At 39.2% G+C, this 25655-nt stretch overlaps 1 protein-coding gene across 5 annotated transcripts in view; it reads right to left on the minus strand.

Annotated features, from left to right (window-relative positions):
• mypn (myopalladin) overlaps positions 1 to 25655 on the minus strand; it is a 254646-nt gene that overhangs the window by 74736 nt on the left and 154255 nt on the right. For all 5 annotated transcript variants that reach the window (XM_073027204.1, XM_073027203.1, XM_073027205.1 and 2 more), the window contains 2 exons: positions 14923 to 15039; positions 6930 to 7257 (listed from right to left, as the gene is read on the minus strand). In XM_073027204.1, the coding sequence (XP_072883305.1) occupies positions 6930 to 7257; positions 14923 to 15039 (445 nt within the window). The remainder of the gene's footprint in view (positions 1 to 6929; positions 7258 to 14922; positions 15040 to 25655) is intronic.

The raw sequence follows: 25655 nt of genomic DNA on the forward strand, positions 1-25655 counted from the left end.
AGATAGGTGGATAGTAGAGATATGGAGGGTTATGGTCCTGGTGCAGGTCTTTGGGAGTTTGTAGTTTAAATGGTTTTGACATGGACTAGATGGACTGAAGGGCCTGTTTCTGTGCTGTACTTCTCTATGAGTCTATCTGTGGGACAAAATAAGTTGTTGATATTTTGGGTCGAAATCCTGCATCAGGACTGCGAGTGGAGAGGCAAGATGGCCAATATAAAGTGGGGATGTGGAGTGGTGAGACAGGGGTTAGAGAGGTGATTGGTGTACTGAGGCATGCAGGTTGTGTTAGTAGACAGGTGGTGTTAGTAACAGGCTGCTGGAGCAAGGAGGGGTATTCCCTTCCTGCCACAGATGTAACTCAATCCACTAAGTTCCTTCAGCAGATTTGTTGCTGCAGATTCCAGCTTCTGTGGTCTCTTGTGCCTCCATTAAAAGTTATGATCATGTTAAGTTCCTTGAAAATATTAAAGATCTGTAAATGAATGAATCAATGGAGAAAATAGCTTTAAAATTGTCAACCTGTTAAATTGCCAGAATGCCTCTAGTGGGTTTTCTTTAAAACGCGAATGGGATTCGTATAAGAATACAACCTATTGATTGGTTTAACTTTTAAAAATAATAAACATTAATCTGCCAGCACACAGTTTTCCATTCTTTGTAATATTCAGTTACTTCACATAAATTTGGATGGCTATAAAGAAATTGGCCATTCTACAAATCTTTTTGTGCTTAAAATTAAATAGCATACAATTGGAGAATTTCTTTATGTAAGAAGTAGGACATTCATGTAAGCTATCCATCCAAAAAATATAGATCAAGATAAATACCAAATGCATAATATCAAAATAGGTTGGTAACCCACATTATCAACAAATACACTAGAACAATTGTGGTGTGAAAGAGCCATTTGTCTTAAAAATGAACGTTATGTGTGTATTTATTTATTTATTTATTTAGAGATATAGCGCGGAAAAGGCCCTTCCGGCCCAACGAGCTGCACCACCCAGTATCCACCTTTTTAACACAAGTTCAATCACAGTACAATTTACAATGACCAATTAGCCTACTTACTGGAGGAAACCCACATGGTTCATGGGGACAATGTGCAAACTCGTTACAGGTGGCACCAGAATTGAATTCCAAACTTCGAATTATAGTGGTGATTTGTAATGTGCTACCTGTTATGCTACCTTGGCTTCATACGATTGAGGGGAAAATTAAAGACAACTTTCTCTTTGCATAGGAAAGGAACACCCTGAGATATTTTACTACAAGTAACTATCATGTGTCGTCTGTGACTCAGTGCACTCTTGTAAGCCATAAAGTCCCGTGCCAAGATTAAAGCACATAAATAAACGCTGATATCGCAGTCCAGTACTGATTCACTGCTGTAATGTCAGATACAAGTTCAAGTGCCATGCTTGGGAATGATGGCACAGCAGTTGGTCCTGCTGCCACACAACCCTGGAATCCCAGGGTTGATCTTAACCTCGGGTGCTGTAGAAATTACACATACTGCATGTAATTCTCCTGGCTATTCTGGTTCCTTCTCACATCTCAAGATGAGCTGTCAGGCTAAATGGCCACTATAAATTATTCCAAAATATAGGTAAGTGACTAAAGAGTTAAATGCAGATTTGACAAACATGTGCGAGAGTAGACTACAGGAAGCTGAGAACGAAGAGACTGCTGTGCTATAAAGTGGCACAAATCTGTATTGCCTGTTATGTAATAAGGAGGTATTCCTTTTAACTGAGCCTAGTGGTTCTGGGGGGGGTGGGGAAGGAATCCTGGAAGTGCTATTGCAGTTTGGACTGAGGATCAGTAGGTAGGGAATAGAATGTGATCAGTAGGAGATGCTAGATGCTGGAAATTGTGAGGGCAAGAGAGGTCAAGGATTGAAAAGAAGTATGGACATTAGATGAAGAGTCAGGCAATATATACACGCCAGAGAGGATCAGTTGTAGTTTTAGAAGAAGGTGTGATCATGTGAGGATTATAATTTTGGAGGCAAAGGAGAAAGTAAACAGAAGGATGTCACAGGAGTGGTGTGGGTGGCATGGGAGTGCCTTAGGTAGTTCAGTATGTTACTTAAAGAAGAATTCTGTGGAATTCATTGCCATAGGCAACTGGAGGGCAGGTCATTGGATGTATGTAAGGCAGAGATTAAGAGACACAAAAAGCAGGAAACTAAAGGCCAGATTGCTTAACAATTGCCATAAAAAAGTGTTAGAAACTATTATTTAAGAAACTCTAGCAGGAATATCAAGGCAATCGGGCAAAGTTAATACGATTTTGTGAAAGGGATACCATATATGACCAATTTTTGGAATTCTCTGAAGTAACATGCATCACTACAAAGGGGTACCAATGTTTGTTCTACATTTAGATTTCCAGAAGAAATACTTTCAGACCCAAACTCAAGAACAATCAAGTTAATCCCAATTAAGAAAGTAACCTGATATGGTATATGAACTGTTCCCCAGGACATGTTTCCATATCTAGAAACACAAATATGCATTGCTTCTTATAGATTTTAGCAAGGTATTTGATAAGGCACCCATGCAAGGCTTATTGAGAAAGTAAGGAGGCATGGGATCCAAGGGGACATTGCTTTGTGGATCCAGAATTGGCTTGCCCACAGAAGGTAACGAGTAGCTGTAGATGGGTCATGTTCTGCATGGAGGTTGGTGACCAGTGGTGTGCCTCAGGGAGCTGTTCTGGGATCCCTACTCTTTGTGATTTTTCTATATATCCTGGATGAGGAAGTGGAGGGATGGGTTAGTAAATTTACTGATGACACAAAGGTTGGGGGTGTTGTGGATAGTGTGGAGGGTTGTCAGAGGTTACAGCAGGACTTTGATAGGATGCAAAACTGGGCTGAGAAGTGGCAGATGGAGTTCTACCCAGATAAGTGTGAGGTGGTTCATTCTGGTAGGGTCAAATATGATGGCAGAATATTGCATTAATGGCAAGACTCTTGGCAGTGTGGAGGATCAGAGGGACTTGGGTTGACTCTGTGGTTAAGAAAGCATATGGTGCATTGGCCTTCATCAATTGTGGGTCTGAGTTTAAGAGCCGAGAGGTAATGTTGCAGCTATATAGGATCCTGGTCAGACCCCACTTGGAGTACTGTGCTCAATTCTAGTCACCTCACTACAGGAAGGACGTGGAAACCATAGAAAGGGTGCAGAGGAGATTTACAAGGATGTTGCCTGGATTGGGAAGCATGCCTCATGAGAATAGGTTGAGTGAACTCAGCCTTTTCTCCTTGGAGTGACGGAGGACGAGGGGTGACCTGATAGAGGTGTACAAGATGATGAGAAGCATTGGTCGTGTGGATAGTCAGAGGCTTTTTCACAGGGCTTGAAATGGCTAGCACAAGAGGGATTAGTTTTAAGGTGCTTGGAAGTAGGTACAGAGGAGATGTCGGGGTAAGTTTTTACACAGTGAGTGGTGAGTGCGTGGAATGGTCTGCCTGCGGTGGTGGTGGTGGTGGTGGTGGAAACGATAGGGTCTTTTAAGAGACTCCTGGATGGATACCTGGAACTTAGGAAAATAGAGGGCTATGGGTAAGCCTAGGTAGTTCTAAGGCAAGGACATATCCGGCACAGCTCTGTGGGCTGAAGAGCCTGTATTGTGCTGTAGGTTTTCTATGTTTCTAGATTAAGATGGCAGGTTATAGGGACCTAACTGTTTGGTATTTTTCAGGAAATGCCATACATGGGAACTTGTTCACTCAGAGGGTGGTGAAAGTGTGGAACAAGGTGCTAGCAGAAGTGATGGATGCTGGCTGAATTTGAAAATTTAAGAGAAATTTGGATAGGGGTATGGAGGGCTATGGTCTCAGTGTAGAACAATGAGACTAGGCAGAATAACAGTTTGGCATGGACTAGATGGGCTGAAGGGCCTGTTTCTGTGCTGCAGTGCTCTCTATAACCCTTAAGAAATCTGACAAAATGTCGCATAAAGGGTAGATACAAGTTAAATGATATAAAAATTAAGCTACTTGTGTGGATGTTAGATTGTCTTGAAATAGAGAGTGGGCATTAAGTGGGTCTTTTCTAATTAATTGGAACAGTCCTGTGGTCTTTTAACAGTTTACAGTATATGAATGACTTGGAAGAAGGCACAAAATAAAGGTATGTTTGTTACATTTGACAATGACATAAAAAATAAGTAGGAAAGCAAGCTGTAAAGAGGACATTCTGAGGTTTCAAAGGGATGTAGATAAGTTAATGCAATATGATGTGGCAAATGGAATATAATTTGGAAAAAATATGACATCTCCCAGTCTGATGAGAAAAAGAGAAGCAATCATATTGTCCAAATGGTGAGAAACTACAAAGTACTGAGATGCAAGTAAAACTTGGGGACCCAATGCATGACTTGCAAAAGTCTAGCATTCAGACACAGCTAGCTTTTAAGAAAGTTAGCAGAATATTATTGTTTATTGCTGGGTAATTGAAGACAAAGTTAGGGAGGTTACGCTGCAGTTATATGGGCATTTGTGAGACAGTTTAGGGAATACTTGTACAGTATTTGTCTCCTTAATTAATGAAGGGTGCTAATGAATAAGAAGCAGTTCTGAGTAGGTTTTTGAGAGTAGTATGTCTTAGGCGGTAAGGTTGGACAGGTTACGTTTTATTCACTGGAGTTTAGAAGAGTAAAATGTAACTTGATTGAAACATAAAACCTCCTGAGGGGCGTTAATAGATTGAATATAGAGACATGTTTCTTGAGCTAATGGTCACTCAGTTAAAACAGATGAGATGTTATTTTTTCTCTCTCAGGGCATTATGAGCTTTAGGAACACATTTCCAATATGGGGCAGTGGAAGAAGACTTTGACAGATACTTGATAAGCAAGGGGTGAAAGATTACCGGGGCTAGTTGTAAAATGGTGACGAATTCTAACAGATCAGCTGGAATTTTATTAATAGTGAAAAACCAGGTGTCAAATTATATACTCTTGCTTCTGATTGATCTGTTCTCTTTCAGTAACACTGAAGCAAGCCACGTGAGACTGGCAGAAGCATGCTTCTATATAAGTGCCTGAGTCATGTATAGGCCATGTAGGACATGATCCAAATTCCCAAATGTGAGATTACATTTCCATTCACATTTCATAAGCTCAGAGGATCTGGCAAGAAAATTGAAGTGAATAGCAAACAAAAACAAAACGTTTCACAATGTCATGTTTAGACATCTGGTTCTGTGATCCTGCTTGGTGCCCTTCACAATAAGAACATGTGGAATTATACCAAGGAAAACACTCATTTTCAAAATATGGTTGTGACAACTTAATTTGTAAATGGAAAATCATGGATGAAAAATGGAGGTCTGCAAGTCAACCTAACGTCATTCAATACTTAAGCCACAACTGAAAACAGTCCCAAATGGCAGAAAAACTACTGATAAAAGCCAAGAAAGGCATTGTGCAAAACAGCTTTCCCCTGTTAATAATCATAGATCCTTTCAAGATTTCAAAGCCCAGAAAACTGAAGGTAGCTTCAAACTAACTGTTTCAGATTGGCACTGAACTACTTTAGCCACATGCCATCAATATAATTTTAAATGCTTCAAGAGGAAACTGCATGAAAAGAGCAAATGTTCTTGATCATTAAAGGGCAGAGAGGAGCTAATTGACAGACTGCAAATCACATAAACAACGATTCAAAAGAAAGTTCACCCAGCTTTGCAAAGCTAACATCTACCAACTGGCGATACTCATAACTTCAAACATCACCTTTCATTTTCATTCAAAATTATTCCAACAAAGCTACAAAGTAATGATCTTTAATTAGGAGAACAGAAGCTAATTCAGCATTCCTGAATTACTCAGAGTTGTAACCAGCGGGACTAGAGCTAAGATCATAGAGAATTGGGTTACAATGCAATACTTTATTATTGATTTATTACATTGTCCATTTCTTCAGCGGGAGTTCATTTTTATCTTATCACCTCAACTTCATCTGGTGGTTCAAGCCTGAGTCACTTTAGATGGTTTTCAAATTATATTTGAATATAATCTCCCTATATAAAAGATAACTGATGAGGCCACTTAAACCTTTTTCCAAAGGGTGAAGGATTTGGTCATCTGCTGATCTTCCTCACTCGAAATGGGCAGCCATTTTTCCAACTACTGGTAGAATCTAGCAGAAGAGTGTTCACAAATACTCTAAGTCATTGAAACTGCCTCCTCAAAGCTCAGTGGAAGCAAAATTTTTGAACATTTTAAGGCAGAAGTAGACAAATGCTTATTAAACTTTGGGGTGAGAAGTAAACATGGGTAGACTGGAATGTGTAGCTGAGTTACAGTCAGATTAAATAACATTGTAGAATTCAGGGACTAAGTGACACACTTCTTCAAATTTGTACTTTCATACTTATGTATTAAGGGAATCAATGGATACGAGATTAGTGCAGGAAGCGCCATTAGGCGAAGAAATCATCATGTTCTTATTGAATGGTGAGACAGGCAGAAAACAGTAAATGACCTATTTCTAGTTCTATTTCTTATATTCTTTTGCATTGGATTGGGAGAGTTGGTTTTTTGTAGAGAAGAACTGGTGCTGGCTGAGGCGCCAGCCACTTTATTTCTGTACTTTCAGATTGATTCAATATTGGAATAACCCATCCTCCAGCCCTCTTCTACTGACAGCGTAAACTATAACTTAGTTTATGCTAGGATTTACAATCTTAAAATATGCACTCCAAAAAATTTTCAACCAAGTGACTTTTATGATAGCTTAGAAATATTAAACTATCAAAATTGAGGCAATATCTGTTCCATAGAACACTTATTAACAAACATATAAACTATTTAACAAAGGGACTATATAGGAGTCAGGGACAATCTGCACTTAAATGCTTATCATCATTCAATAGCTATGCATGCACTGCATCAGTAAACAAAATACTCACAGTTTTGGTTTGGCAAATACGGGTGGAGGCTCCTTTGTCGGTGAAATTGGCACTGATGTCCAGGCATTCTGTTTGTTTGTTTTGTCGTGTCCCCCTTCAAATGAAGGTTCACTTCCTGTATCATCTTCAGGTAATTTAAAATGCACTCTCAATCCAGCTTTAGGTTTGTGGTCTTGGTGGTTCACAAGAACGCTTTCCAGTTTTGGTTTAAAGGGGACAGTGGATGGTAACAGCATTTTATTTGGCTGGATTTGCGCATCTGTTGCTGTGGCCTCCACTGTCACAGAGCTTGAAGAATTCAGATTAACAGCATTATAATCTTCAGTTCCTGTGAAAAAGCCATCAGTCAGTTTCTTCCAGATTGGCACAGAATGACATTCTATGGAGCATTAGTTCTACAGTGTACAAAATTTGGAACTATGGTGATTGGGGGAATTTTTAGGTTTTAAAAAATAGTCCTCCTTTCTTAAATTTAACTTTAATCTTAAATTAAAAAATGTGTAAGCAATGAAAAACTGGTTGACTGGCAGGAAGATGAAGAAAAGTGCAGGCAGTAAGTTCAGAAGACCACGAAATACCAAAAATGAGGAAGTTTGAGCTGGGAAGAGCAACTATAGAGCTCACACAAAGTACACTGCAGATGCTCTGGTCAAATCAACACATACAAAAGCTAGATGAACTCAGCAGATCAGCCAGCATCTGTTGAAATGAGCAGTCAACATTTTGGGCCGAGACCCTTCGTCAGGACTGAAGAAGGAGGGGGCAGGAGCCCTATAAAGAAGGTGGGGGGGAGGGTGGAAGGTGCCAGGTGAAAAACCAATCAGAGGAAAGACCAAGAGGTGGGGGAGGGGAAGCTGGGAGGGGATAGGCAGGAGAGGTGAAGAAGGAATGTAAGGGGAAAGCACAATGGGTAGTAGAAGAAGGCAGAATCATGAGAGAGGTGATAGGCAGCTAGGAGAGGAGGCAGAGTGAAAGTGGGATGGTGGAAGGGAGAGGGAAGGAAGTACCGGAAGTTGGAGAATTTGATGTTCATACCAAGGGGCTGGAGACTACCCAGACGGTAGATGAGGTGTTGCTCCTCCAACCTGAGTTTGGCCTCATCATGGCAGTAGAGGAAGCCATGTTCCATTGAATAAGTCCATACATGGACTCCTCTACTGTCATGATGAGGCCAAACTCAGGTTGGAGGAGCAACACCTCATCTACCGTCTGGGTAGTCTCCAGCCCCTTGGTATGAACATCAAATTCTCCAACTTCCGGTAATTCCCTCCCTCTCCCTTCCACCATCCCACTTGCCCTCTGCCTCCTCTCCTAGCTGCCTATCACCTCTCATGATTCTGCCTTCTTCTACTACCCATTGTGCTTTCCTCTTACATTCCTTCTTCACCTCTCCTGCCTTTCCCCTCCCCCACTCCTTGATCTTTCCTCTGATTGGTTTTTCACCTGGTACCTTCCACCCTCCCCCCCACCTTCTTTGCCCTGCCCCCTCCATCTTCATTCCTGATGAAGGGTCTCGGCCCGAAACGTTGACTGCTCATTTCAACGGATGCTGCCCGACCTGCTGAGTTCATCCAGCTTTTGTACATGTTAACTACAGAGCTCAGCTGTACAGCAAGAGGGGAAAGGAAAATATAACTATATTTATAAGTGCTTCCACTTATGTGCACACACGGTTGCTTCTGTGGAAGCATACATGTTTCAAGGATGGTATGCTTCCTTCCAGATATCAGGTTCATAGATTGTATGAGCAGCTGCTGAATACCCTGGAGGGAGAGGGTAAACCCCTAGAGATACTGATATATATTGCTCTCAATGAATTAGGTAGACAAAAAATTGAGGTACTGTAAACAGACCCGAAAGAGTTGGGAAGCAGAACTTCAAACACAATAAATTCTGGGGAACAACTGCTGCCATCCACCAGTGAGCACATAAACACAAAGGTTGTGTAGATGAATGTGTGATTGGAAAGGTGGTACAGAAGGGATGCTTTACATTTTTGGAGCATGGAGAAAGGAGCAAGGAATTGTGGGAGCTGTACAGGCAAGAAACATTGCCCATCAACTGGGCTGTGATAATATCCTCTCAGATAGATTCACTGGAATTGCAGAGGAGGGTTTGAAGTAGCTTGGCATGGTGATAGAAAGCTTAACTGAGAAGGAACTGAGCTAGAAATGGATGGTAGAAAATCTGTGAAGGAATTTGGAAGGGAACCAAACAAAAAAAAATAGAAAAATTAAACTCTGGATACACTTAATGATCCATATCCAAATACAAGGAATATAGTGAATAAGTCAGATGAACAAAGCACAATGATGGATGATACTTTAACTATCACTGAAATGGTAGCTCATCTTTCTATCATGAAAGAATATGGCAAGTGTAGATTAGGACAGGTTGTTTTCTGGCAAAGGTGTACTTGGTATGTGGGATGCCTTCAAAAGTGAAATTTTGAGAGTACAGATTTTGTATGTTCCTGTCAGAATAAAAAGCAGAGATACCAGGTTTAGGGAATCTTGGTTTTAGAGAGATATTTAGAACCAGGTTAAGAAAAAAAGGATGTGCATAGCAGGTATAGGCAGGAAGGAGCAAATGAGGTACTTGAGGAGTATAAGAAATGCAAGAGAACATTTAAGAAGGAAATCAGGAACTGAGGTTGCTCTAACAGACAAGGTGAAGGAGAATCCCAAAGGCTTCTACAGATGTATTAAGAGCAAAAGAATGGTTTTTTTCTATCTCTATTTATTTAGGAGACAGACACGAAGTCTACAGAAGTGTGGCAAAGCAGCAGTGAGGTCATGGATATACCTCACAGCAGCACTGAGGTCATGGATATACCTCACAGCAGCAGTGAGGTCATGGATATACCTCACAGCAGCAGTGAGGTCATGGATATACCTCACAGCAGCAGTGAAGTCATGGATATACCTCACAGCAGCAGTGAGGTCATGGATATACCTCACAGCAGCAGTGAGGTCATGGATATACCTCACAGCAGCAGTGAGGTCATGGATATACCTCACAGCAGCAGTGAAGTCATGGATATACCTCACAGCAGCAGTGGGGTCATGGATATACCTCACAGCAGCAGTGGGGTCATGGATATACCTCACAGCAGCAGTGGGGTCATACAGATTACAGAGGAGGAGGTATTTGCTGATTTAAGGTAAATTAGGGTGGATAAATCCCCAGGGCAAGGCAAGGCGTTCCCTCGGACATAGTGGGAGGCTAGTGCAGAAATTGCAGGGGCCCTAGGGGGGCAAAACAGGGTAAGACTTATCCAGTGAGCATTAGTGCACTGAGGAATGTGGTAGAACAGAGGGACCTGGAAATACAGATCCATAATTTCTTGAAAGTGGCATCACAGGTAGAAAAGGTCATAAAGAAAGCTTTTGCACATTGGCCTTCATAAATCAGGGCACTGCTTACAGGAGGTGGGATGTTATGTTGAAGTTGTTTATTGCATTGGTGAGGCATAATTTGGAGTACTGTGTGCATTTTTGGTCACCTACCTACAGGAAAGGTGTCAATAAGATTGAAAGACTGCAAAGAAAATGTACAAAGATGTTGCCAAAGAAATATTGAAGGTGTAGAATTTGTAAATGGCATTTAGCAGAAAATTTTAAGCAGTATATCAACAGTTTGGCTGGAGGAGTGAGCAGGTGGAGGTTCAAAGGTGTGGTGCAATTCTGGATATAGTTTTTAAAAATTAAGCTGAGCAGCTGGAAGGAGTATTAAGGTGGGTTGACAAGCACTATGCTCTCTGCATATTGTCTCTGTAGATCATAGAAAGATTTTCAATAAGGTTCCTCTTGGGAAGGTGGTTAATGACAAAGCTGAGAGGATCCAAGTAAGCTTGGCATATCAGATCAGCTCAGCAGTGGGAAACAAAAGGTAATGATTGCTGGGTTCTTTTTCAGCTGAAAGGCTTATACCAGCAAGGTTCTGCAAGGTTCAGCATTTGCTCGCCTTTAGGATATATAAAAGACCTAGTCTAAAATATAAGGATGCAGATGTAAGTGACACAAAAAATGCCTATGTAGCTTACAGGAAGGAAGAGAGTTTTTGACTACAGGAAATTATGAATGGTCTTAACCAGTTGGACTGTGAAGTGAAAAACAGAATTCAATCTGGTTAAGTGTAACAGAATGCATTTGTTGGGAAGGGTGATAATAAAACAAAGGGGGTGCATATTGCAATGAATGAGAAGATATGAAATGTAGGATCTTGCTATGTATTACTTTTTAAAGTCAAACAATATGGTTCTTAAAAAATAATGGAAGACTTCCTTTAGTCAAGACATTGGAGACAAGACCAGAGCAATTAACCTAGTACAATACTATTTAGACCACAGTTTGAGCACTATGTAAAATAAAATTCAGAACTTTTACCACTATTTTACAGGAAAGATGTGATTGCATTGAAGAGGGTATTTGTCAGGTCTGGGAAACTCAAAGAAAGATTGGGTAGGCTGCCGTTGATTTCTTCAACAGGAGGTGAGGAAAATTTAACTGAGACCTTTGAGGGAACACAATAATTAAAATGTTGATAATCTGATGCCTTTGGGTCTTTAGTGGTGCTGGACAGGCAGTTTACCTAGAATATTCAGATAATATTCCTATAAAAAACCTCAAGACATTTTCACATAGTTTTAAAAGATATCACACAGTAGAATTATAAATTTTCCAGCAAACCCAATGAGTTTAAATATAGGATATGAAACAGGATTCTCAATGTATTGATAGATAAAGAAATTAGTAAGGAGCTGAGAAAAGAGAATTCACACCAAGGGTGGTAAGACTCTATCTGAAAGGCTGGTAGAGGCAGAAACTCTTTATCATGTATCTGTATCTGGAATGTACTTGGAGAGTTGAGACCAGCAAGTTGGGAATCAAATGCGAGGAGATGCAATTACACTGCATAGTTGTTCATCGACTAGCATGATGGCAGAATCACCTCCTCTGGAGTCATAAATTATCTAAAACTTTAATGATTCTTTATAAAAATGATACAGTGAAATGTTAATGTTAAGTAATGTGTTTGTATTCATTATTCTTGTTAGAAGGATATTATAGGAAATTACAACCATGATTCCTACAATTTTCTAATTACTGTACATACAGAATATCACAGGAGGGCATGTCAGCAATGTAAGCTCTTGCAGATAGCGTCATTACCATGAATTAGATTTGCAGAATTAAACTCTTACATTAAAAATACACTTTTTAAAAGAACTACAGAAATGGTGTCAAAGAAATAATTTATACAAGTTTGTGGCTTTTAGAGACTTTTTGTAAGCTAGGAGAAATTGGGATCATTGTCCATTAAGCAAATTTTCAGTCTTGATATTTACTTATTTTAACTATTTAGAGATAATACGTGGAACAGGCCCTTCTGGTCCAAATAACTGTGCCAGCCAGCAACCCACCTTTTTAACACTAGCCTAATCATAGGACAACTTATAATGGCCAGTTGACCAATTAACCAGTACGTCTTTGGACCGTGAGAAGAAGCCCATGTGGTCACGGGGGTGAACGTACAAACTCCTTAAAGATGGCGCTGGAATTGAACTCTGGACTCTGATGTCCTGGGCTGTAATATGTCATGCTGACCACTACATAGGTCATGGTCTCTCTTCATCGAAAGGCTAAGTATAAATTCATCAGTAACCTTAATCCTTTCTTCCTTCCTTCCCCATAACGCTGGCTTCTGAACTTACTGTTTCTAGTGAGCTCTGGTATCTTCTGATTCTCAGGGAATAGCTCTGAGAACCACTCTCCTTGCAACCTTCCCCATCTCCTCTGTGTTAAACAAGGCAAGAATTCAAAGAGGCAAAGTGACAATGAAGAGACAAACTTCCAATTTGGAGGCAATTATGAAAGCCTAAATTAAGTTCATACTTTTTAGGAAACCATAGAGTAGTAATTTGAAAAGTGTATGGCTTTGAAAAGGATTCAGATACGGTATTTTCTTGCGTCTGCTGCTCTTCTCCTTCTGTGTGGTGGAGACTGTAGTCAAAGGTGCAATTGAAGAAGGCTAAATGTGTTGCTGAAGTGAATTTTGGAGATAATAAACAATGATACAGTTGAAGTCAGAAGTTTACATACACTTAGGTTGAAGTCATTAAAACTCATTGCTTAACCGCTCCACAGATTTCATATTAGCAAACTATAGTGTTGGCAAGACGTTGAGGACATCTACTTTGTGCATGACACGAGTAATTTTTCCAACAACTGTTTATGGACAGATTATTTCACTTTTAATTGACTATATATCACAATTCCACTGGGTCAGAAGTTTACAAACAAAATCAAAAGAAATCAGCCAAGACCTCAGAAAAACTAAAATTGTGGACCTCCACAAGTCTATTCATCCTTGGGTGCAATTTCCAAACGCCTGAAGGTACCACGTTCATCTGTACAAACAATAGTACGCAAGTATAAACACCATAGGACCACGCAGCCGTCATACCGCTCAGGAAGGAGACGCATTCTGTCTCCTAGAGATGAACGTACTTTTGCGCAAAAAGTGCAGATCAATCCCAGAACAACAGCAAAGGACCTTGTGAAGACGCTGGAGGAAACAGGAAGACAGGTATCTATATCCACAGTAAAACGAGTCCTATATTGACATAACCTGAAAGGCTGCTCAGCAAGGAAGAAGCCACTGCTCTAAAACTGCCATAAAAAAGCCAGACTTCAGTTTGCATGTGTATATGGGGACAAAGATCTTACTTTTTGGAGAAATGTCCTCTAGTCTGATGAAACAAAAATTGAACTGTTTGGCCATAATGACCATCGTTATGTTTGGAGGAAAATGGGTGAGGCTAGCAAGCCAAAGAACACCATCCCAACCGTGAAGCATGGGGGTGGCAGCATCACGTTGTGGGGGTGCTTTGCTGCAGGAGAGACTGGTAAACTTCACAAAATAGATGGCATCATGAGGAAGGAAAATTATGTGGATATATTGAAGTAACATCTCAAGACATCAGCCAGGAAGTTAAAGCTCGGTCGCAAATGAGTCTTCCAAATGGACAATGACCCCAAGCATACCTCCAAAGTTGTGGCAAAATTGCTTAAGGACAACAAAGTCAAGGTATTGGAGTGGCCATCACAAAGCCCTGACCTCAATCCGATAGAAAATTTGTGGGCAGAACTGAAAGAGCGTGTGCGAGCAAGGAGGCCTACAAACCTGACTCAGTTACATTAGTTCTGTCTGGAGGAATGGAACAAAATTCCAGCAACTTATTGTGAGAAGGCTATCCAAAACATTTGACCCAAGTTAAACAATTTAGAGGCAATGCTGCCAAATACTATCAAGGTGTACTTAAACTTCTAATCCACTGGGAATGTGATGAAAGAAATAAAAGCTGAAATAAATCATTCTTTCTACTATTATTCTGACATTATTCACATTCTTAAAATGAAGTAGTTATCCTAACTGACAGAAGACAGGGAATGCTTTCTAGGATTAAGTGTCAGGAATTGTGAAAAATAGAGTTTAAATCTATTTGGCTGAGGTATATGTAAACTTCTGACTTGAACTGTACCTTTTGTCAGAATGGTAGTGCAAGCAAATGTTTCAACTTTTCAATCAAAATGGATGACTTTAAAATTTTTGAACATAGTTATTGCTGTATTCATCCAAACTAATTTTCGTTATCCACATCCACCTTATTTGTGACTTTAAATGGTAGGAAAGGTGTGATTAGAGGTCAGAGAATGAAGAATACAGGATACTTAGTTTCTGAACCATAGCCTAATCCTATCAAGGTTAATCCTATGAGCCTGTTACCTTCTGAAGTCAGAGGTTTAATCCTAAAATAGTGCTGCTTGATCCAGTAGGTCTGGTGTCTAACGTCAATGGGCTGCTGCATCCTATGTAATTTGACTAAAATAAACCCTTTTTTGAAAAATATGTCGCTTTTTTGTTTACATCTGAAGCAAAAAGGTAATAATGTTAGGAAGAAAATTAATAAAAAAAAGGGTAGACCTACCACGGACAGAGAGGTGAGCCATGCTTGACATGGTGCCATACTTGTTGCTCGCCGTACATGTAAACATCCCGGAGTCTTCAGCAAAGGCTTCAGCAATTACCAGGGTGCATATCTCCTCTAAAAAAAATTCAGATGAATCACAGATGCTTTCCAAACATATTCAACTATTTAGTCATGTAACAATACATTAGAGTCACAGTTGTCTGCTTTGCCTGTGTTTTCCTCGATATATATTATATATTGAATTAATATGAACTTCAAATAGGTCAGTTGATGCTGCATTTTATGCCTGCATAAACCCAGTGGTATTTTTTAAAATAACTAATCAGTGGATATTCTCACTCAGGTGATAAAAATATAAACCTATGGAGGGGCAAAGTCATTTAAGAGTCAAGTAATCATTTAAAGCTGGTGGAAAAGTATAAATAGGAATCAGAAAGGAAATTTAATCTTAACATTTATTTCAAGGGGACAAGAACATAAAGACATGATAATATGCTTTTTTTACAGTACTATAGTCAGAATATATTTGGAGCATTGGGTTTACTTTTGGTTACCTGGTATTCATTGATTCCATAGTTAAATAATGCACTGTGATGAGGAATGAGATAGATGGATCTACACTCATGATAATTTATAAAGATGAAGTGATTTTACATAATTACGTACTGCATATACAATTCTGAGAGGAACTAACATGGTACAAACCAAAAGGACTTAGGAAGACACTAGTGGTTCTGGTTGGGGTGGAGTGAAAATTCATCTGAATGAATATATTGGCTGCCAGACTAAAGTTATGGGAATCTTTTACATAAACTTTGCAGTGCCTTGATTTTACAATCATTGGGTGAATGAGGAATTTGAAGTATTTAACTTCAGACCTTAATTTCCATCTACATACGCTTTTAGAGAACCAGATTCTTTCCTCAAGTGCAAGAAAAGCAGTAAAATTATATATAGCCAAACCATATTGAAACCAGACTCTTGGGCATGTGGGTGAGAACATTTATCATAACACTAAGTATTTGATTGGGATCCAACATCTGAAAACCACTTTTAATACATTAAAAATAGTATGATTGGGAATTACAGATTGATTTTGTGAGATTTTCATCAACTCTGCAGTTCTATCAGAAAGCCAACAATGGAGTCAGAATGTCAATAAAATTAGTAAGCTTATGTGAATCAAATGCAGCAATGTAATAACTACTTAGAACTTCTGTGCATTAAGTGTTAGATCTTTTTTCTATTAATTTAAAGTAGAATTAAATAGACAATGTATCACAAACAACCAAAAAGTGATCTTTAGTTCACTGCTACCCTGTTCCTTGAGTATTTCCAAATATACATTTTTAAAAACTCTTTGGGAAAGAACTTTAGGCATTTTGGTTCACCAAATGGTTGCTAACAAAATCTGAAGTTATGTGAAATTAGGCGATCCTTGCTTTGAGAATCATTGTCATGATTTACTCCTTTTGAAAAACTTTAAAACCTGGCCTGCTCTTTTCACAAATATTGTGGCCTTCTAGATATATAATTGAAACCTGTCCAGTTCTTTTCACAAATATTGTGGCCTTCTAGATATATAATTGTTGTGTCATTTGTGCATTGACCAACAAGAGAGGCAAATCACAGAAGATCACCTAAGGAGAAACTTTTGCACATAGAGGATGGTGATTGTATTGTATGAGCTGCCAAGAGGAAATGGGTGAGACAGGGGCAATAAAATCTCCTTGATTGGTACATGAGATGAGGGGCCTGGAAGAATATGGGCTGCATGCAGAAAATTGGAACTAGGTAGGTGGACATTGTGGTCAGCATAGACTTGTTGGCTGAAGGGCCTGTTTATGTGCTGTATTGCTCTATGACACTAAATGTACCTGGTAGTAGGTTCTGTGAACAGTTAACATAATCCTTAGTCTACTTAGAAGAACAAATTGTCTTTTGTAATAATTATAGGGGTACATGCTTTTGTGCAAATACAGTAAAAGCAATGTCCTTGAAACTCTCTTTATGCATAGCTCATGTCTTTCATTGAAATGTGCTCCACGTTTTATTGCAAGTTATTTCTAAAATGCAAAAGCTAACCTTTTCATTTAATTAAAAATGTTTCCTAAAATGTGTATTGTGCACTGCACACTGCTTGTTTAATGCACAAAACGCTGCAGGACTTTGACAGGCAGAATCTATGGTAGGAAATAGACAGTTAACATTTCAGATAGAGACCCTTAATCTGGACTGGAAATAAAAGGGGATGTAGCTGAATTTCCTTCAGTCCTTTGTCACTTCCACCTATCACTGCCCAGCTTCTGACATCGTTCCTGCCCACATGTGCAAAAGCCAGTAGGTTACAGGTGCATTTGGGTGAGTAATGTGATAGACAGAGGAGGGTGGGAATGATGTCAGAAGCTGGGCAGTGATAGGTAGAAGTGACAAAGGATTGAAGATGATGGAATAAATTAGTGAAGATAGTGAAGCAGGAATAAATTGAAGAAGTTCGGGAGGGAAACCAGTGAGACAAGCATGTGGATGTTAGGCAGATGGAGAGGGGGAGAAAGAGTGGTGGAGGAGAAAGTCATGGGATGATAGGAGCCAGTTGGATTAAGAGGAGAGAGAAAAAAGGGAAAAAGAGAGGAAAAGGGACAGAGGGACAGTGATTACCAGAAGGTTGAGAAATCAATGTTCATGCTGCCAGGTTGGAGACAGTCCAGGAAGAATATGAGGTGATTTGATTTCCATTTGTCATGACCTGACAGTTGAAGAGGCCTTCTTCAGATACGTCAGTGTGGTAAGTGAAGTGGAATTGAAATGACTTACCACTGGGAGATCCCTACTGGCATGGTGAATGCTATCTGTTTAAACTACTTTCTCTTTTAAAGCAATAAATTTAAACTCTGCAGCATGCCATTGAAATTGAGAAAGGAAAGTAACAAAAATGATAGAAGGATGATAATAGCTTAATCTGAGTAGCAAATTAATGATAAACATGTCTAAGAAGGAATAGAAAAGAAATAAAAGTGCCCAGAAATTTAATTGCATAATTATCTTTTAGCATTAAACAACTAAAAATTAACTTTAGAACATAAGAGAAAAGATCAGGAGCACACCGTATAAGTTCCTTGTGCTTGTTCTGGCATTCAATAAGTCAAAACTCCAGTTTCATGCCTGCTCCCCATTGCCTTTGATCCTATTATTGTCAAAAATTCCATTTCCTTCAGCCTTAAATATATTTAATATCTAAGGATTCACAGATATCTGGGGTACAGAACTTCAAAGGTTCATGGCCACTGAGAGAAATTTGCTTCATTTCAATCTTAAATGAGATATCCTGTATTCTAAACACATACCTTCCTGTCTAGAATCCTCCATAAACGGAAACATTGCCGCAGCATGTATGCTATTGAGTTCAGAATCCATTTCCATTAGGTACCCCCCCACTCTTCAAAGCCACAGTAAATAAAAGCCCAATCATTCCTCTTGTGCTCATCTTGTTCCTAAGAATGAACCTAGTGTACCCTTTCTAAATTGTTCTAAGGCCTTAAATAAGAAGACCAGAAGCATTTTACAGTATGACAGGTGTGTCCTCACCAAAAGCAAAACTTCTCTATTTTATACTCATACAATAAAGGCCTGTTTAACTTTATATGAAACAAATTAATTTCTGTATTTCATGCATATGAATTATCATATCCTTCTGTACAGCAGCATTCTATACTTCTTCCCTGTTTAACAACATTTTGTTTCTTTCATTCCCCTTAGATACCTAGATAATCTTGCATATCCCATTTATAATCCTTCTGCTAAATTACATGCCATGGCCACTTTATTAGGTACAACATCAGAATCATAAGCGACTTTGACCGTGGAATGATAGTTGGTGCCAGACAGGGTAGTTTGAGTATGTCAGAACCTACTGATCTCCTGACAATGCTGCAAAAAATGAAAAGCATCCAGGGTGGGTGCTAAAACACCTTGTTAAAGAGAGGGGTCAAAGGAGAGTGACCGAACTGGGTCAAGCTGACAAGAAGGTGACAGTAACTCAAGTAACTACATTTTACAACAGTGGTGGTGAGAAGAGCATCTTCAGATGCACAACGTGTCAAACCTTCATATGGATGGGTTACAGCAGCAGAAGACTCCAACAGGTTTCCCTCCTGAGGCCACTTGTTCAGCAGATTCAATGTCCTTCATATAACAAACTCTTGTCAAAAAATTAGTTATAATACTTGGTCAAATTGTGTAAATGTACTAATTGTACTAATCTCAAAAGCACCCCATTAATTACTGTTTGAAAACCTAACATTTCTTTCCTAATTCTTTATTACCTTAATCAACATGCTAATACATTACTCAACTCTTTGAGTTCATATCTTATGCTATAATTTTTAAGTGGTACTGTACTGAAAGTCTTCAGAAATCCAAATATATAACAAGAAGGATATTACCATGAATAATGTTGAGTGATGGAGTAGCAAGGATACAACAGTGTTGTGGAAATATACAAGAGGACAGTGACTTTGAAGGATTTCAATTATTCCCATATTAATGGATCTTTACTGCTTATTCCCAGAACAATTTGGCTTCACCCTATCAGAGAACATAAACACAAGATATTCTGCAGATACTGGAAAACCAGAGTAACACACAAAAAAAATGCTGGAGGAACTCAGCAGGTTAGAAAGCATCAATGGAGAGGCATAAACAGTCCATGTTTCAGGCTGAGACATAAACTCAAGAGATTCTGCAGTGCCATCCAGGTACTAACTAGGCCTGAACCTACCTAGCTTCCGAGATTGGATGGGATTGGGTGTTTCCAGGCAAGTATAGACATAGATCAGCTATTTATTCCCTTCCATTGATGCTGCCTAACCTTCTGAGTTCCTCCAGCATTTCATTGACGTTACCCTGTTGGAGATATCCTTTTGCCTTATCCATCCCTCTCCTATTCTAATTTAAAATTAACTTATTCTTTTGCTTTTCCAGTTCTAAAGGATTTTTAACCTATTTATGCTTTAATAAATCCTTTCTGCCTTGTGGAATGTTTTCATCACTTGTTTTTATCCAAGTGCAATCTCAATAAACATTACATGAATAAAGTTACCCAGCAAACTGAGTTAGAGAAGTACTGATTTGTCATCTGAACTTCACCTTTCTCATCCTTGCAATTGAAACCCTTTTTAATCGCGTGTCTCTAGAGACGTGGCATGTTAGCCCCGAACAGCCACTGGACTCAGTGGTGAGGAAACCACCTTTCTCAAACTCCATACATCTAGGGTTGGTATGACTTGTGTTCCACCAAAACCAGAAAGTTGGGATGTCTCAACCAGCCGAATCCCGACCTATGCAAATACCATGTAAATACTGCCCTCATGCAATTAGCCGTCAGCAAGAAGTAACAGATTGTATACTGCATACAATTATAAAGAAAAGTATATTTACAAATGTCAGCTTTATCGAATAGTTAGTAGGAAAAAGAAAATAAAAAAGGGCCCATTACAGTTAACCCAATCCAAACGTGTACGTAAGTTTGAGTTCATCTTGAAGTTGTCTTTAACATCCTCAGCCATCTCCCCTCCTGTCTTCTGCCAGCTCCCACCAAAAAGACCTTGAACCACACCAGTGTCTGTCACAAAAACCTCTACGCCCAGCTTTCTCCAGAACCTTCTCCCAATTCCATCACCCTGACTGACTGACACAACATTCCAAAGTTGAACAACATAGCCCATTATCTTTTGCTGAAACCTAGGCATACTAAAAGCAGAACAGACTGCTCTTACAGAACTGCTAAAATCAAATACCTGCTACATAGCAATAACACAGGGCATAACACAATTGTTCAGATATTATGCACACTCTGCACATTGTTACTTTGCATGTTCTTAACTCATTGTAGCATTGTGATAGCAAGGAGCACACCACAACCACTTTGGATGGGAAGATTGTAACCAGTTGGGAGGACTGCTAAATTCCTGCTCACAAAATGCACATCATAGCCCAGCGATTTAAATGTCTTCACATTTCTATCCTGCCAGTTTTTTCCCTTAACTTCACCAGAATTTAAGTTTGGGTCTATCATAGCTGTTTATGAAGGATACGTGCTTCTGAAGAATGTATTTAATATTCCTTTGGCTTGTTGATTCCTTAAATAGATTGGTCTGATGTCTGATTTTATGAAAAGAGACACAAGAGATGGTAGATTTTGGAAATGAGAGCAAAATCAACTGCTGGAAGAACAGTGGGTCAAGCAGCATCAGTGCAGAGGGGATAAAAGATCAATGCTTTGGTTTGAGACCCTATATCAGGACTGGTTTAAAAGGACATCCTTTATTCCCTCCAATAAAGTACGCATGAAGAGTCTGGATATGTATATGACCTGACTGCGATATAACAAAAAATGGAAAATCTCCAGGAACAGTTCTGTTTCTTGACAGAGCTGAAACATCTGCAATTCAGAAACAAATACAATTGAACATGGCATTCTTCTTGTACATGTTGGTAGTAACCTGACTTACAAACCTATTTCTTCTCTCATCACCTTATACCCAGTACAGAGATCTGGCAAAAATATTTCAATATCTGCCAGATATATTTATGAACTTGTGTCTGACAAAAAAAAACCCCTATAAATATTTCAGAAAACAAACTGAACAAACCAATTCCTACTAATGGGTCAGAAAGAAACTCCCTTGAGTAACTATTGTAACACACACAGGTCATGATGAAGGGTCTTGGCCCGAAACATTAACCGTTTATTCATTTCCATAATGCTGTCTGACTGGCTGAGTTCCTCCAGCATTTTGTGTGGGTTGCTCTAGATTTCCAACATCTAAGTACATAGTCTCTTGTGTTTATTATTGAGCACATATTGCAGTATTTTCATAAATCTTAATTATTTTTCTCTTGTTTTTACTGGGAAATTTCAGGAAACCAGAGAACACACAGTTCCAAAGTAAAATTTAGAAATTAATTATTGTTCTAGTATAACAATTTGCTTGTGTTATTGACAATCTATAGATCCTAATTCTACTCAAGGAAATTAAATAGGGAAATTGTCAAGCTGGAGTATTTCTGTTGGATATTTTTAAGTTTAAATCCATTTCCAAACATGCAAAACCTACTGGGTTACACATTTCCAAATAATCTCATCTAAATGATCCAGTGTAATACTGTGATGAGACATTAACACCAATGCTGGATCCAGCTCAGATGGATCCAAAAGATCCATGGAGTCTTACAGCAAGACTCTTTCTTTCAGGTTTCAGGGTGGTTGTAGATCGATTGTGCCTAGAAGTGAATGATCAGTAGTGTTCCACAGAGATCTGTTCTGGGACCCCTGCTCTTTGTAATTATGTATTATAAATGCCTTCCAGGACATAGAAGATGTCCCAAATTATTTGTGACTACAGAATGCCATACCTGAGTCTAGAAATCATATTATATGGTTATGTCACGCAGGTGAGAAACTGCTAGAAAATTCAGCAGTCTAATGAACAAGGAGGCAATTAAAAGAGAGAGGACTCTGACTTGGTTTTGATAACACTTTTAATTGTGACCTTGAGAGAGAGAGAGTACGGCACCAGCTGAGACACGAGCTGGGAAGTCACCATGGTAACAGCTCAGAGCGGTTGAGCTAATGGACAGCTGGAATTTCGAATGGATTATGAAAAGTTGAGGCTTTTGGTCTGATAATGGCAGAGGAGACACGACATGGGAGAAGTGCGGAAGCTACCCCAGAAACCAATGGTGGAGTTTAAGACCACCACGAGGTTGGAGGCCACAGACTGATTAATTTCGACCTGTGATTACCAGTGCGGGTAAGAGCTTCCCTGTGGGGGTCTGCTGGTGGTGAACCCGTGCCGTGGGTTAGTAGACCGTTGCCTAGAAGGGGCTCTGTCCATCTGTGTCTGTGTGGGGTCCACACGAAGTGACTCTAAAGACTTTGGAAGCAAGAACAACTAAAGCTGCCAACTTAAACATCAACTCAATTAACTCTCTCTCTATCTCCATCAATTCAACTCAATGCAACACAAAGTGAACTGAACTGCTTAAACTTACCTGACACTGTAAGACTGATATCTACCTCTGGGACTATTATCTTTGTATCCACACACGCATTTACGGAGATATATATATATTTATATATAATAGTTTATAACCTGTATCGTATTATCTGGTTTTAATGATATTAATTTGTAGTAGTAATAAATATAGTCTTAATTTATAGTAAACCAGACTCCAGGTGTGTTGCATTTCTGCTGGTCCTTTGCAACTTGTCACAGGATTCGTGACAGTTATATTATAATTAGACATAAGGCCTTTTGCATTTTTGTTATAGAGATTATAAACCAGCTACCTGGAATCTGAATACTTAATTAAAGTAACTATAGGAACAATGAAAATAAAACTAATTCAAGAAAGTTATATTCCTCATTGGCATCTACGGAGGTTCAGAGTTATTCATCACTAGTTGTTTCAATATTCTACAAAGGCCTTAATCAGCTAAGTAATGAAATATTACAAACCATCTTTGAAAAGACAGGTCTTCAAGGCACAATAGAGCTGAAATCTAGACAAGCAAACAAACTGAACAGCTTAGCCTAAGCCACTTATGACACTTCTCAATTGTGGTATGATGAGACAGAACATCTGGTTATTTGTAAGATCATGACAAGAAAATTCATAATGCATTTAGTGTTCAATGTTCATGCCAAAAGCAAGTGCCCCTAGAGCCTATACATTCACAGCTTGCATTTCATAAAATGGTCCAATGAAGTGAAAACACAGAAATAATCTTTAATCGCAAAACCTGTGTATTGTGGACAACTGGAAAATTGAGATTTGACATGTGCAATTGAATTTTTTAAAAAACATTGAATATAAGATTCTGAACACATTCAAGATTAACATTTTTGTTACTGTAATGAGCCATCCAGGAGAAATGTCATAGCAATACAAGAGAAATTATGTGAGGATTTGAACTCCATAGGCCATTGGGTTTGGCAGCATAAAGAGGTTAAGAGTCCATAAGAAGAAATCCACAAAAATATTGACAGCTTAGCACATGCATTTGCCAATCCCTAGTTTTTTCAATTGGCCATGTTAGTCACATACTATTGCCATTAAACTTTATTTATAGGCAGAGACATTTGAACACACATTGCCAGTTATTTTAACATCAAGTAATTAAAAACTTTTGATTCATTGCATGTCATGTTGGGATTTCAATGAAGTTCGTCCTGGTCTTACATCATTGAGTCAGAGTCATAGAGTACTACACAGCACAGAAACAGGCCCTTCAGCCCATCTAGTCATAACTAACTAGTCCCATCAACCTGTACCCAGACCATAGCCCTCCATACCCCTCCCATCTATGTGCTTATCCAACTTTTTCTTAACTATTGAAACTGAACCTGCTTTCACTACTTCCACTGGCAGCTTGTTCCACATTCTCATCACCCTCAGAGTGAAGAAATTCCCCCTCATATTCCCCTTAAACATTTTATCTTTCATCCTTAACCCATGATCTCTAATTGTCGTCTCACCTAACCTCAGTGGGAAAAGCCTGCTTGCATCTACCCTATCTATGTCCCTCATAATTCTGTATACCTCTACCAAACCTCCCCTCATTCTCTTATGCTCTAGGGAATAAAACCCTAACCTATTTAACCTTTTCCTATAACTCAGGTCCTCAAGTTCTGGCAACATCCTTGTAAATATTCTTTGCACACTTTCAATCTCATTGATATCTTTCCTGTAAGTAGGTGAACAGAACTGGACACAATACTCCAAATTAGGCCTCACTGTCTTATGCAGCTTCAAGATAATATTCTAACTCCTGTACTCAATACTTTGATTTATGAAGGACAATGTGACAAAAGCTGTCTTTACAACCCTATCTAACTTGGACACCAATTTCAAGGAATTATGTATCTGTATTCCAAGATCCCTCTGTCCTACCACATTCCTCAGTGCCTTACTGTTCACCGTGCAAGTCTTACCATGGTTTGTTCTCACAAAGTGCAACAACTCACACTTGTCTGCTTTAAATTCTATCTGCAATTTTTCAGCCCATTTTCCCAGCAGGTCCAGTTCCCTCTTCAAGATTTGGTAGCCTTCCTCGCTGTCCACTGCACCTCTAATCTTGGTGTCACCTGCAAATTTGCTAATCCAGTTTACATTATCATCCAGATTGTTAATATGGATGACAAACAACAATGGACCCAACACCAATCCCCATGGCACATCACTAGTCATAAGCCTCCAGTCAGAGAGGCCTTCTGCGAAGTCATCATTCAATTTACTACCTTATCCTGAATGTCAAGTGATGAACCTTCTTGGCCAACCTTCCATGTGGGACCTTATCAAAGACCTTGTTAAAGTCCATGTAAATCACACCCACTGCCGTGCCTTCATCAACTTTCTTGGTAACTTCCCTGTAAAACTCTAACATTGGTTCGACACAACCTACCACACACAAAGTCATATTGACTAACCCTAATCAGTTCTTGTCTATTCAAGTATTTATATATCTGGTTTTTAGTCAGATTGTTGGCAGGAAAGAGTGGGCTCCTTCACCTCTACCCCTCTGACCCTCAACACAGGTCATAGGTGCCCCTCAGGGCTGTGTCCTAAGTCCCCTCCTTTACTCTCTGTATACCCATGACTGTGTCGCCACCCACAGCTCCAATCTGCTAATTAAATTTGCTGCTGATACTACGCTAATTGGCCTAATC

Source organism: Hemitrygon akajei, chromosome 23 (assembly GCF_048418815.1).
Source record: "Hemitrygon akajei chromosome 23, sHemAka1.3, whole genome shotgun sequence".
Taxonomy (NCBI): domain Eukaryota; kingdom Metazoa; phylum Chordata; class Chondrichthyes; order Myliobatiformes; family Dasyatidae; genus Hemitrygon; species Hemitrygon akajei.